Below are 14,083 nucleotides of genomic sequence, written 5' to 3' on the forward strand. Positions count from 1 at the left end.
AGAATATGAACAGTTCCCTTTATATGATATTTGGACGATAAAAGTTTGTTAATCGTATGTAAGGGCACAAAGAAGTCCTCCCATGAACAGACACAAACATTTATCCATTAAGTTAAAATAGTTTTGCTATGCCATTGACTACTATAATCTGGTTGTATTCCTCTTTTCTTGGAAGTAAGAGGTTTTAGGTCCGAATCTCGTGGATGACGAATTCGATACCAAAATAGATTGCCCATTGTATAGCTTAGCCGAACTCTCTTTCCCCTTAGTGTAAAAATATCAATGTACTAAAAAAAAAAAAAGTTTTGCTATGCGTAAAATTTCTGTTGACAGTTCTGAATTGAATTGGAGACCTAAAACCGTATGTTTTTTAATTGAATAAAACAATAAAAATATTAAAAGTTAGTAGTTACTCTCTAGAATCTAGGAACCGTATAGGTTTTGAATTAATTAAAATAATTTTAATAATTATATTTTATTCACTAACACTTCTCTGTACATATTGGGTGGGCTACAATTAAAAATAAAAAAATTGCCCAAATAACTAGTATTTTAAAGTTTAAAAAACTAAGACTCTCCCTATGCTAAAGCCACTTCAGCCTGTTGGTAGCTCCGCCGTTGATTCGAAGCTACATGATACTATCCTTCTTTGACTAGAGACAAGTTACGTAATCGAAGACTGCAATCCGACTCTTATAAATACCATGCATAACTCCTCACTCTTTAATCACATTGCACAACGATAAGGGGAGACAGTGAGACACTGATTTTATCCAGGAGTTGGTTTTGATTAATATTCTCACTTAGTTAACCCAATAGCCTGTAATTAATGGGGTCGTCACCAATCTCCCTACTGTTTCAGGTAAAAAGATTGGAGCCAGAACTTGTAACACCGGCAAGTCCAACACCTTGTGAGCAAAAGATACTCTCAGAAATAGATAACCAAGAAGCCCTTAGGTGTCAAACTCCATTTATATGGTCTTACACCAGCAACCCTTCTTCGAAAGAAATCGACCCCGTTCAGGTAATTCGGGATGCCCTAAGTAGATCATTAGTGTATTACTACCCTTTAGCTGGTAGGGTTAGGGAAGGGCCTAACAAAAAGCTTATGGTAGACTGCAATGGAGAAGGTGTCTTGTTCATAGAGGCCGAGGCTGATGTCACACTCGAGCAGCTCGGAGACACCCTTCAACCCCCTTGTCCACTCTTGGAGGACTTCCTGTATGATGTTCCAGGCACAAATGACATTGTTGGCACGCCTTTGCTGATAGTTCAGGTGACTACGTCGACTTCATTAGTTCATTCATGCATGTAATCAATTAATGTGTACGTTTGGATTTAATTTAATTAACTACTCCCTCTAGATACCTTAAATAGAAGAGCATGCAAGCATATATATATATATATGAGTGTGTGTGCTATCCACACATCTCATTTTACTTCTTACACACCTTTTGATAATTTTTGTCCGTTGATATTCGTCAATTCATCTGATCTGACGGTTGAAAATTAAAAAGGTGTGTGTGAAGTAAAATGAGGTGTATGGATATTACACCCTTATATATATATATATATATATATATATAGAGAGAGAGAGAGAGAGAGAGAGAGAGAGAGAGAGAGAGAGACTCCGTAATGCATGTACTGATAAGATTAGTTAGTTAGGGTATACATAATAGCTCTGCAAAATAAAATAATTTTGAATTAAGACACTAATCTTAGCAATCTATTCCACTACTCCTAAATGTAATTATATTGTTAAAAATATTAATAAATTTGGATAGGCTAAAACCAGATCTAACATGAGAATTAAAATAATTATGATAGGAAACAAAGAAAAAAAAAACTCCAAAACAGTTGGAAATTGGCCGATTTCTTTATTTATGTTATGTATTATTTTGTCATTTAGTGCTTAAAGAACTTTACCTTAAAAAAAGTGCTTATAGAACTTTGGCTCTCTTTAGGATTAATTTTTGGTTTTAAAGTAATTGTTTATTCAATATTATGGTGTCATCTTTTTATTTTTATTTTTATGTTGTCATCTTTTGGTATTAAAGTAATTGTTTATTCAATACTGGCATATGGGCACACACAAAGTGTGTGGGAATATATATATATATATTTTTTGAAATAGAAGGAGAGAGGAAGAGAGTGATAGAAAATGTGGGAGTGGGAAGGGTTTTTTTTTTTTTTTTTTTTTAAATTAAAGATATGTTATGATTACATGTTGGTAAGGTTTTGAAAAAAAAATTGGTTGTGTGAAATTATACTTCTGCCCCATATTTCTTATTCATGTTCTATTTTAATTAAAGGGTTAAACTGGTAATTTCATAGGATTTTGGTTGACAATGGGTGTTTTATTAATTAGTAGAGATTATGGTGTCATCTTTTTATCTTATTTTTATGGTGCCATTTTATGGTGTATTCGAATTATATAAGTAAATTTATTTTTTATTAGTTACTAGGTACCCTATAATTAGTTCTAAGGGGATCTTTAAGAGAAGGGATATCCAGTTTTTTATTTTTTTTATTTTATATTATATTATATATATATATATATATATATATATTTTAATGGGGATTAGTTGTGGGATTCACACTACATTGGACTTCAACGAACCGAACCGTCTATTTTTCAAGTTGCACATCATAAATTATTCTTGCAATACATTAGCCAAATTGGAAATATTTGAGAAATATAATTAAGTTCAAATAAATTGACGAACACTTTGTTTTAAATAAAATAATCGTGATAATTAAATAGGCAAATATTTTTGGATTGAGTTGAATTTTTGTAAGGATGATCTATGAATCGAGACTTACAAAATAAACGATTTGAATTGTTGAAGTTCAATGTGGAGTGGGTCCCACAATTAATCTCCATTTTTTGAAAAAATAAGGATCATTTCCCTAAAGGGTCTGTAAGTCTAATGTATGTGTTATTTTGTAAGAATATATATCATAAATCAATTATACAATGCGAAGGGATCGATTTCAGTTCCACGCCATAATTTTTCTGTGTAATTGATAAAAAATTGTCTGTAATCAATTTAGGTGACCCGTCTGAAATGTGGAGGTTTCATATTTGCAATGCGCTTGAACCACACGATGTTTGATGCACTTGGGCTTGCTCAGTTCTTGAACGCAGTTGGGGAGATTGCACGAGGTGCACATGCACCATCAATCCCACCTATTTGGGAACGAAAACTCTTGAATGCCCGAGAGCCGCCACAGGTTACGTATATGCATCACGAGTACGGGGACGAGAATGAATCTCAGGCAGGCTCCGTCATTGCGTCCGTGGATCAGCCAGACCTCATCCAGCGGTGTTTCTATTTCAGTCCTAAGGGGATAAGGTCTGCTAGGAAACATCTTCCACCAAACCTTAGCAACACTTGCTCCACATTTGAGTTGATAACAGGGTGCTTATGGAAATGCCGAACAATTGCACTTGCAATGAATCCGAACGAGGCTGTTCGAGTTTCGCTAGTCGTCAATGCACGTGGAAAGCGCAACAATCTCAATGTTCCTTTGGGATTCTATGGCAATGCAATTGGATTCCCGAGTGTGGTTTCAACAGCCGAACTCTTGTGTAACAGTCCACTGGAATACGCGGTGCAGCTGGTGAGGGAGGCAAAAAATAAGATGAATGAAGACTACATAAAATCAGTGGCAGATCTTTTGGCATTGAGAGGATGGCCTCCACTTACATTGGCAGGGAATAACTTCATACTTTCGGATAACACGCGCACCGGTGTGGGAGAGGTAGATTTCGGATGGGGAAAGCCAATAATTGCCGGACCTGCCAAGTCCGTCAATTTGATCAGCTTTTATGTTCGGGACAGTAATCAAGAAAAAGATTATGGAATTCTGGTACCAATGTGCTTACCTTTCTGGTGTATGGAGAAGATTGAGCAGGAGCTAAAAAGGATAACTATGGAGCCTGTGGAGGTTATATCGAAACAAGATTCAAACACTTGCCTTGCTTAATTACGTGTTGCTGGATTTTTACATATTTGGGTTATGCTAATTTCTCTTAGTATTTTTTTTTTCTTTTAATTTTATTTTCTACAATATACACAAATAGAAATCAATAAGGAGATAGGGAGCCAAGGCTTCTCTTGGTAGGTAGGGGGTTGCTGCAGGGCCGGCCCTTAGAAAATGGGGTCCTAGGCGAGCCTTCGAGTGGGGGCCCCTAAAGTTTTTTGACACCCAACTCATTGTACATTTATATGTATAAGAAAATGTTTCGCTAAATACATGAAAAAGTTCATTTCTACATAAAAAAATCATTAGAATTCATATCCAAAGAAGAAAGATATGCAAAAATTACTTAAATATTACTCGTCTCGCGTTTTTAGACGCAAATGTATTAATTAAGTTTACATAACTAAAATTCAATATTCTGTAAACAACAAATTGACAAAGAAACAAACTAAAATTCAAATTTTACCTACTACCCAACACAAAAGTTTGATACAAATGACACAACACAAAACGAGGTGCATAAAAAATACAGTAAAATTTAATATCGAAACTTCGAATTATCTTGAACCAAAACTAGTTAGGAAGCAAAAGTAAACAACCTTGTTAAGTGCACCCATAATCCCTTTATCTTCTCGAAGGGATTTAACCACTTTATTAAGTGCATCCACAAGTTTGAATACTTTGATTTCGCATAAACAATATGCATTAAAATAAACAAATCATAAACCCTAGAATCGAAAATCCTAATTATATTTACAAACACAACACTCACAAATTAAATTATAGAAAAAGAAGCAAGAGAGAAGAGAAGCATTGATCGGGTACCTGACCTCTGTAAGTGGAGTGGGAAAGAACCGATTCGCAGGCGCAGACTTGCTACCAATATGTTGTGCGTTAAATTCCCAAAAAAAAAAAAGTTGAATTGGTGCTGAAGTTTCACCCCACCCAAGACACTTTGTACGCCAAGTTTCAAGACAATTATGTGATTTTATATTTAAATATTTTATTAAATTCAAACTCTAAAAATATATTTATATATGTTATATATATACACACTTATTTAAAAAGAAATATTTTTGGGCCCCCCCACCCAAAACGCTGCACGGCAAGTTCCAAAAAAATATTTATAATTTCATATTTAGATATTTTACTCAAACTACAAAATTATATATATAAATATATATAGAAAATTATGATTGGCACTCTAAAATTCTCATTCTACATTTCAAACTTTCTATATTTAGAAAGAAAAATACACTTGTGAAGAGTATATGATGAGAATTTTAGAGTGCCAATAATACTTCCCTATATATATAAAAAAAAATTAGGGGGTCCCCTCCGAAGTGGAGGCCCTAAACGGTCGCCTACTCGGGCTACCCTCAAGGCCGACCCTGGGTTGCTGTAAACAAAGATTGAATAATAATATAATTGAACCATATATTTTCACAAAGGAAAATATAAATAAGAAAAGAGGGAAGAAAAAAAACTCTACAACCCACTCAGAGTCTAGAACTCTCCCAAAACTCACGTTCTCCACTCAAAGTGACGGCCTCCTTTGAACCTCTCCACTCTGCAAAGTAACTTTCACCCAAACCACGGCAAGGAGAAGGGGTACACGGCAAGAGGAGGAACAAAAGGAGGAGAAAAAACAAAAAGCAAAAAAGCAAGAGAAAAGCAGAGGGGAATGCCTATAAATGGCACTAAGCCAAAGCAAATTTTTTTTTTGGGGGGGGGGAGGGGGGGGGGAGGAAAGGAAAACAAGCCAGACAAAACCACGGCAAGAGGAGGAACAAAAGGAGGAGAAAAAGCAAAAAGCATAAAAAGCAAGAGAAAAGCAGAGGGGAAAAGCACGGCAAAGGAGAAGCAACAAACATAAAAAAGTGTTAAGTTTATTCCTTTTTTAATCTCGTTGTCCGTCTCTTTTTCCTTGTTTTTGCAGAGAAAGAAGCAAAGAAATGGACTGAGAATCCTCTCTCCAGATTATTGATGAGTAGATTTTATATTATATATTTTACCCTAATCTTAGTATATTTTGGTTAATATATTGGAAGGATTTTGATACTTTGAATTTTATTTTTAATATAGGACTTTCGACTTCCTCTGGAGCAAAACAGGACCAAATGGACGAATTTTGGAGTAATTCCAGTTGGAGGACATTCATGAGTCACTTAGCTTGATCGTATCAAAATTTGGGATTTTTCCACCAAGCGGTTATTTTCTGGCGATAAAATAAAGAAGCAGTGCGCAATGCTGGAAAATGATGTTTTTAGGCTTAAATTGCGTTTTTGGAGCCCAAGATGACCTCAAATGGGTTCGTGGCCTTCTGGAGAAGTGTTCAGAATATTCCAAGCATTAAATCCAGCTATATTGGGCCAGTTTTGGAGCAGCTTATGGGTCCAAAACGTGGCTGTTCAGATTTTGGACGAATTTTACCATTTTAATTTAGGGTTATGTTTTTTTTTATGGGGGATTAGGGTTTGTGTGGTGGCTTAGAAAATATATTGCTTGGCCGTCTACAGTTTTTGGACGATGCTTTCTTTTATGCAATTTTGGAGACAGAGAGAATTGTTAGGGTTTTGGAGACTTTTTACTTGAAGGTGCTTTCAATCCTTTTCTTGAATATATTTTTTATGATTTCAATTATGAATATGCGGAACTAATTTCTTTTGCTAGGGCGAAGCCTTAAGCCTTAGCATGAATATGTGATTCTTATTTAATTGCTTATGATTGATTGCATGCGTACTTTGAATTGTTAATCACCGGGATAAAAACTATCTAATTGTCTTAATGCCTGATTACTATTAGGATTTTTAGAAAAGTAATTTGATGCAATTTTGGTCGGAAGGTTTCCTGAAATTGACGCTAGCTTCTTGTGATTAATAATTGTAATTTCACTTAGGATGAATATTACGTCTTAAGGATTGCATGGTTTTTCAAAGGATTTTCATAAAGCATAATGAGTCTTTCATATTCATATTTGATCCGAACGTGGACAGGTTGCATATTAGATATACGTTCTATGTTGGAGGTTCCAAGTAGAATATGAATTAAGAAAATCTAACCTTCAAAGTGGCATGTGTATATCATAAGTAATTGGTAAAAATTCATAGGATTGCTAGGTGATGGTGGAACCCTAGTGCTTTCTTAATTTTATTCTCCCAAAACTGTTTTCTTTTCTCTCTAGCTCTAATATTGCAGATTGTTTATTTTAATTCATTAATTTCGTTTTTATTTTAATTAGGTTTTAAAATCAATCACCTAAACTTCTACTTTACAATAATTAAATGGAATCTGATTAGTTTCAAATTATTTAATAGTCCATATGGAGACGACCTTGCGAGATCCGTTTATACTACAATAACCTTGTAATTCTTGCAAGTAAAATAGGAAATTTAAGCCCGTTCACATGAATAGTAAAAATCCTATCAATTATCTTTGTGAAGATTTCAGAAATCCTCAAATTGTGTTTGTTCATTATATATTGTACGGTCAGAATATGAATGGTACCTAACGAAAATTGGTCTCATGATATATGATGAACATACATGGTTTGAGGATTCCCAGGTTCTCACAAAGAGGATCCTCATTCAAAGAAATGAGAGATTTTTTAGTGGAATTGGAATACGAGATGGTACAACACGTGTCATTATATAAGGTCATCTCCAACCGATACGGTCAAAGGACCATAGGCCAAAATATAGTCGGTTTTGGACACAAAAATCGTCTCAAACCGAATGCTAGGCCAAAAGGCTTGCGGTCCCCACTAGGCCATATAACAGCCACAAGGCTAGCTAGTCAAAAAGACCCAGCCAGCCAACCCAATTGTAGCAGTCCAAATCCATACAACAGTAACCATGACGTCAACATGACGCAAGCTAGCAAATGCTAGTTGACATCATGTTACCGTTGAAATTTGAACTTTTTTAGACAAATTTTTTTTTCCTATACCATTTCTCACATCATTTTCACCATTTCACCATTTCACCATTTCACCATTCCATAACCAATTATATCTCGACACGTAACTAAAAAAATTAATTCAATTCCATAATCATTTCTATACCATTTCTCACATTCGAAAACCTTATTTTAATATCATAGTTTAATTCAATTAACCATATTAATTCAATTAAAATAATAAATTATTGAAGGGGCTAAAAATAGCCCTTTTCGGTTGGGGTTTTTGTCAAACGGGCTATGTTTTGGCCTATGGCCCTTTGGCTCCCTCGGTTGGAGATGATATATAAATATGGTATGGTACTGTTCATTAAAAATTAATTTCTTGCAGAGCTATAGAACTAAACATGGCCATTTGACCCCCTTTTGGTTGGAGACGGCCTAAATGGTGGGATAGGGGTGTTAAAAAGTTACAAACTTGAAAAATAAATTTTTTCACAACTTATATGAAAACTCTCTCCCATGAAACACTTTGCTTCTTCAATCTTTCTCCCTTTCCCGAAGCAAAATGGAGGTGAGACTTCGAAAAGCCCACCAACTCACCGTGGCAGCAACATCAAACAGTCAAAAGAAGTTCTGAGAAAAAACAAAACCGATGGCAACTACAGAGACCAATTCCAAAACCAACACATAGCATAATGGTGGAATTCCCCGCACTCAACTATAGCAACGAGAACACTTGAAGGAAAAGATGGAGGGAGTGTTGGGAATTTGTACTACTAATTTAAAGAATTCGATATAGGACATACCTTTCGGAATTAACGAATTATGGATCCCCACCTCATTCCTACGAACCATTGCATGAACCACAAAGGAGAGAGTCATCGTAGGGAGGATTCAATTGCATCTAGCCCTGTTATATTGCCTACATACCTTGTGCCAATGCACATTGATCAAACTGCCGTAGTTCTTAGTAGCCTCCTAATCCTAGGGTCAAGGTGATACCCTAAAGGCTAAACTAAGAGAGAAAAAAGTTACTGGGAGTGGAGAGCAGTATCTCTCCTCTCTATAGATAAGAGAATTTTCTTTGTTGGTGTGTTTTCTCCTTTCCTAAAGCCCTCATTATATAGTGGCTAGGAGGGAAGAGACAAAGGGAAATGGTCAATGTGGGACAAATACCACATATCAATAACACACCCAAAATTGGGTGTATAAATCCTACATCTCCCACTCACCCACATAGGGTGTTAGTATCATCTGAATTGGTTCATCTAATTCTCATCCATTATAGTTATCCTCCTCATACAGGATATGGGATGTGCGACCTTGCGAAAATATACGTACACATCCAGGAGCACTGTCATTAAGCTATCACCAAACTTAACAAGAGTACATCACTCGAGAGTTCATCGCTTTATACCCCAGACAGTTCGAAATTGTCACGCCCTGATCCCAACATAAATAGAGAATCAACACGTGACAAGGAAAATAACATCCGTTGAATACGGTATAAGTTACGGAATAAAAATACTTTAACTGATAAACCAAAATAACATGAAGGTGGCTAAGTTCTCCACAAAATATTTACAAATATGAACAACCCAAAAAGAAGCATAATCTTTGCTTTACTAAGAACAAGATTGAGGTGCTCAAAAGAAAGTCCCAAAAAATAAAGTACAAGATAAGATATAAGGGTAACCTAGCACTCAAAATCTCTGATAACTGTACCGCTACCCCACTTACGAACCTCTCGAAGCTACTCAGACTTGTTATCTGTAAGATCAGTGCCTACACCATCGAAATGGTGCACCGGGCAAACAACAACCCGGATAAGCTACGAAGCTTGTGTGAGCGATAAATAATACAAGTATATGATACTAATAATAAAACTAACCATCATTCACAATTATAAACCTTGAATATAAATCATTTATAAGAAATCGTTACCAAACCTTGCAACCTCCGAAGGGGTCACACATACATCCAACGAGTTTTCTAAATCAAAACTGCGAGTTCTCAAAGCCACATTCACAGATATATTCAAAACTAGATTTAGAGAGACGTCGTTCGGCCGAAGCCTATGTAAATAACCAATTAGGAAGTGGCCCCCCAAAACGGATCAACCAAGCAAAGCCACCCCTAAGAAAGTAACCAAGTAGGTAATGACCCCCCAATGCGGATTACAGAGCAGAGTCACCCCTAAGAAAATAACCAAATAAGTAGTGAACCCCCAATGTGGATTAACCAAGCAGAGTCACTCCTATAACTATTGGAAGGTGATCACCCAATGCGGATTAACCAAGCATGATCACCTTTAAATGTGTATGGCCATACCTAGGCTATAAGGATCACCCAACGCGGATTAACCAAGCGCGATCCACAAATAGTATGGTCCCCTAACGCGGATAAACCAAGCAGGACCATCCAGGACCATTGCTATGTGGTGCAGACTTAATGTCACCTAACCTCATGACACTAGGGTAATGGTCCTTCACAATCCATCATTTTTATCATCCATCACATATATATCCCAAAACACAATCCATCATTTTTATCAACCATCACATATATATCCCACAATCCATCATTTTTATCAACCATCACATATATATCCCAAAACACAATCCATCACAGTTCAAATATCCAAGTCACTTAATGTTTCATAAGTAGATCGACGACAACTTACTAGCAACAATTATTTAGTATCAAAACTATTTTAAGAATCCATAGTATAACCACAAAGTTTATTAGCACAGAAGATTTCAAAGCAATAACCATAATACATAGATTAGAATCACTCACCTGAGATCCACACTAACGCACTCAAACATAAGAGTCAAGGCATCACGTTCTATCACCGCCTAACAAGGTACAAACCACATTTAGATTTCCTTTGATAATTCACATACTTAAAACTCTTATATATTTCCCACAACAACATTTAATAAGGAACTGAACTGTCATTCTAAGGTAGGGTCCTTGATCTTACGTCACTTATTCCGTAATATCCAATCACTAGATTTTCACTTGTAAGTCCCTAAGGTCCATAAACATTATCTACCATAGCATACTAAAAGTGGTGTCAATTCAATGATAAGATCATCAATCGCTAGAATAATCAAGTGGCGAAGCTTATCGATAAAATACTCAACCAACAACATTTTTATAAATCGAATGTTACACACCAGAAAATTTGAATTTCTCCAAAAATTCTCAAATTTTACAAGAATAAAGATTTCAACAAGTAGAGTGAACTTTATACTTGTGGCCGAGTCCAATTTGGCCATGAAGGCCCTCAAATTGGCTTGCACCCAACGAAACCCTAAGGTGGGTGTCCTTAAATTCGGCTTCCTTGGTGTTCCAACGCTCCAACCACCAGTTGGGTCTTGTTCTTGGGTCCAAGGGAAGTTGATTAAGGGTGATAGTGAATGGTGATACTCTCCGGAATGACAATTTATCGTCGAGAACCCCCGATTCTCCTATGGAGTTCTATATAAAATATACCTTAAAACCCCTTGATTTTTGGTAGAGAGGGAAGGAGGAAGGTAGTTGAGCAAGTTGCAGGTGAAGGAGGTAGGAAAATCAATTGGGAAATGGAAGAAATGGCCTGAAATTGGCCGGTTTGAAATTTGGCCGTGGACCTCACGTTTTCACGAATTAGGGGGGAAAAAAGTGCCTTGCCTTTCTTTCCAAATGGGTCTTTAATACCCCTTTTTAAAAAATCTAACAGGTTCCTCATTTTTTTTTTCTACTAACTTAACCTTTAATCCATGCTTCTCACAATCTATAGTTCACAACTTCAAACGTCCGTAACTATACCGTTATAATTCGAACTTGCAAACAGCTTTCACCTATGCGTTCGTGGGTTCGAGATCTATTTAAAAACAGTAGTTGTAACCTCGAAATATCAACGAAAGATAAAGATTGATTATGAACTTTCCAACTCGATAACTAATCAATTACTAAACTTAAAATTAACTAATAAAGTTAAGATAAGCACGAAATACAAGTTTTAAAATAATTGGTGAAATTCCGGGGATGGAATTTCACAGTCATACACCAAACTTGACATTCTTTATCACTCATTATGATATAAAAAGAAATGTCATGTTCGACAAGTATCATGTATCCATGTCTTACGTTTGACAACTAATATCAAATAGACGATGGCCAGATAATGAATCACATGACATAGTGTAATCTTTAAACTATCTTCCCTAAGCTGTCATGTCAGTCTAATTTGGATTAATTGCTTGCCTAGACACGCCTCATGGGACAATTACTAACTTAACCTCTTAGATAAACGTGCTAAAGTAACGATCATCAAACCTCCTTTTTTGACATAGACTTAATTTCAAATGGTATAAGGGTAGGATAGACTTAATTTCAAAGGGTATAAGGGTAGGATCTCATAGATCTAGTGGCTCACACAGTGACTTGAAGCAAGGATCAATTCATCACTCCCACTATCAACCGCAACCAGCACATACAGTACGAAATGTATGCTATGGTGTATTCTCAATTTAATGAATGTGTCACATGTCAATTGGACATACACCTTGCAGATTTTAGTCTAAGTGCTACACAAACGCCTAACTTGAGCATCTAGCCTAGTCACCCCTCTCGACGCCTACCTAGGTACTCACATCCGACTTGACAAGCTTTAACATGGATTTCAAATGGAAAAATATCCATGTTTGACCTTTGCTATGTCTCATCTTAGACACTTCTAAGGTGACATATACGTATATCTAGTGTATGTTTTGTATGTGAAATCATACACATGTCTGGTCTCGCACTCAAATGCGTTTTAGACATATATGTTTCATCCTACTCGCTACCTCAGCGCCAGTGCAAATCGTTTCATGTGAGTGAAACTAATTATAGCTTGGTGACACTAAAAAAAGTGCATCATAACATTCTCTTAAAAAACATTAATTCTAATGAGTCTCTTGTAGCTTTTATACCTAAGAGTGTGACATATCACCACTATCGCTAAGGCTACATCTTTGAGACTCCTCACTTTGTGCAATTGCAAGTAATCATGAACAAATTTGGGTTCCCTCCAACTTAGGGACTTCTTTTGCATAGATTAGAGCAAACTCACATAAAATCTCTCTTGTTAATGCAAAATACCTCCAAAATAATTCCATAAGGAGCACCTACGTTTTTCAAAAGTAGGTGGGTTCTTTCAATTCCATATAAGGTAAATGCAAGTATATTTTCATCACTCTATTGAGAAATTATTTCAACCATGAGTAAACTTGGAATTACTTGTACCTTGAACAATCATTTCTTCCACGAAGGATCTTATGTCAACCCTATGATGATATAAGAACCAAAATGATGTTTTATGGACATCAAAAATCCTTTTACTGTTCTAACTTTAGCAATGACTTATGATTACTTCAAAATGGCTAGGCTTGGACAATCATCCACTTCTCTGATAGACTACCCATCAACACTTTGTGAATAGCGAACATACACCATTTTATCACGAGGACTGATGAGTTTATATATAAACACCTTCAAAAATGGTATTCATATTATTTCTTATCCATGCACGTGTGTCATACATGCTGCTACTTAATTAGCGCGTAGACAAAAAGAGTCATACATGGCATCCCATGATTGAGGCACATATTAGCTCTTTTACTATCTAGATATAGACACTATTAGGAGAAATATTCTCATTAATTCAATGCATAACTTTACACTTTGATTATTTATACAAAGCTATTACAACCATCACAGTTGTCATCACAACTAACAAAAAAGAATAACTAAACTAACAAACTAAACATTCCTTAGCCTCTAAGTATTATCCCTTGAAGGTGTAATTACATTTTTATCCTTAATATCCCCCCGCAAACGAGACTGGGGTAATCTCAGTTGGAGTTTGTCACGAAGAAGGATGAACCGAGGTTGTGACAGAGATTTGGTGCATATATCTGCCACCTGATCCTGTGTATAGATAAACTGCACAGAAACTTGATTGGCTAGAACCTTTTCACGAATATAATGGTAATCAATCTCGACATGCTTTGTTCGAGCATGAAAAATAGGGTTTTTAGCTAAGGAAATGGCAGAGAGATTGTCACACCAGATCTTGGGAGAATGAGGCAGAGAATAAGAAATGTCAGCAAGCAGTTTACAGATCCATGTGATTTCGGCAGCTGTATTTGCAAGAGACCGATAC

At 36.0% G+C, this 14,083-nt stretch overlaps 1 protein-coding gene across 1 annotated transcript; it reads left to right on the top strand.

Annotated features, from left to right (window-relative positions):
• The first annotated feature begins 743 nt into the window (after positions 1 to 743).
• On the top strand, positions 744 to 3,990 carry LOC103420158 (alcohol acyl transferase 1 allele RGa-like). The gene is made up of 2 exons (XM_008358220.3): positions 744 to 1,276; positions 3,055 to 3,990. Exons 1-2 carry the CDS (start codon positions 830 to 832, stop codon positions 3,988 to 3,990), a joined length of 1,383 nt encoding a protein of 460 aa, XP_008356442.3. The 5' UTR covers positions 744 to 829.
• The last annotated feature ends 10,093 nt before the right edge of the window (positions 3,991 to 14,083 follow it).

This window comes from Malus domestica, chromosome 06 (genome assembly GCF_042453785.1).
Source record: "Malus domestica chromosome 06, GDT2T_hap1".
In the NCBI taxonomy this organism is placed as follows: domain Eukaryota; kingdom Viridiplantae; phylum Streptophyta; class Magnoliopsida; order Rosales; family Rosaceae; genus Malus; species Malus domestica.

Excerpts from the sequence above, each read along its gene's own strand:
- LOC103420158 (XM_008358220.3), top strand. The coding sequence starts at position 830 with ATGGGGTCGTCACCAATCTCCCTACTGTTTCAGGTAAAAAGATTGGAG. Across the intron at positions 1,277-3,054 it reads CGCCTTTGCTGATAGTTCAG|GTGACCCGTCTGAAATGTGG; the intron begins GTGACTACGTCG and ends TAATCAATTTAG.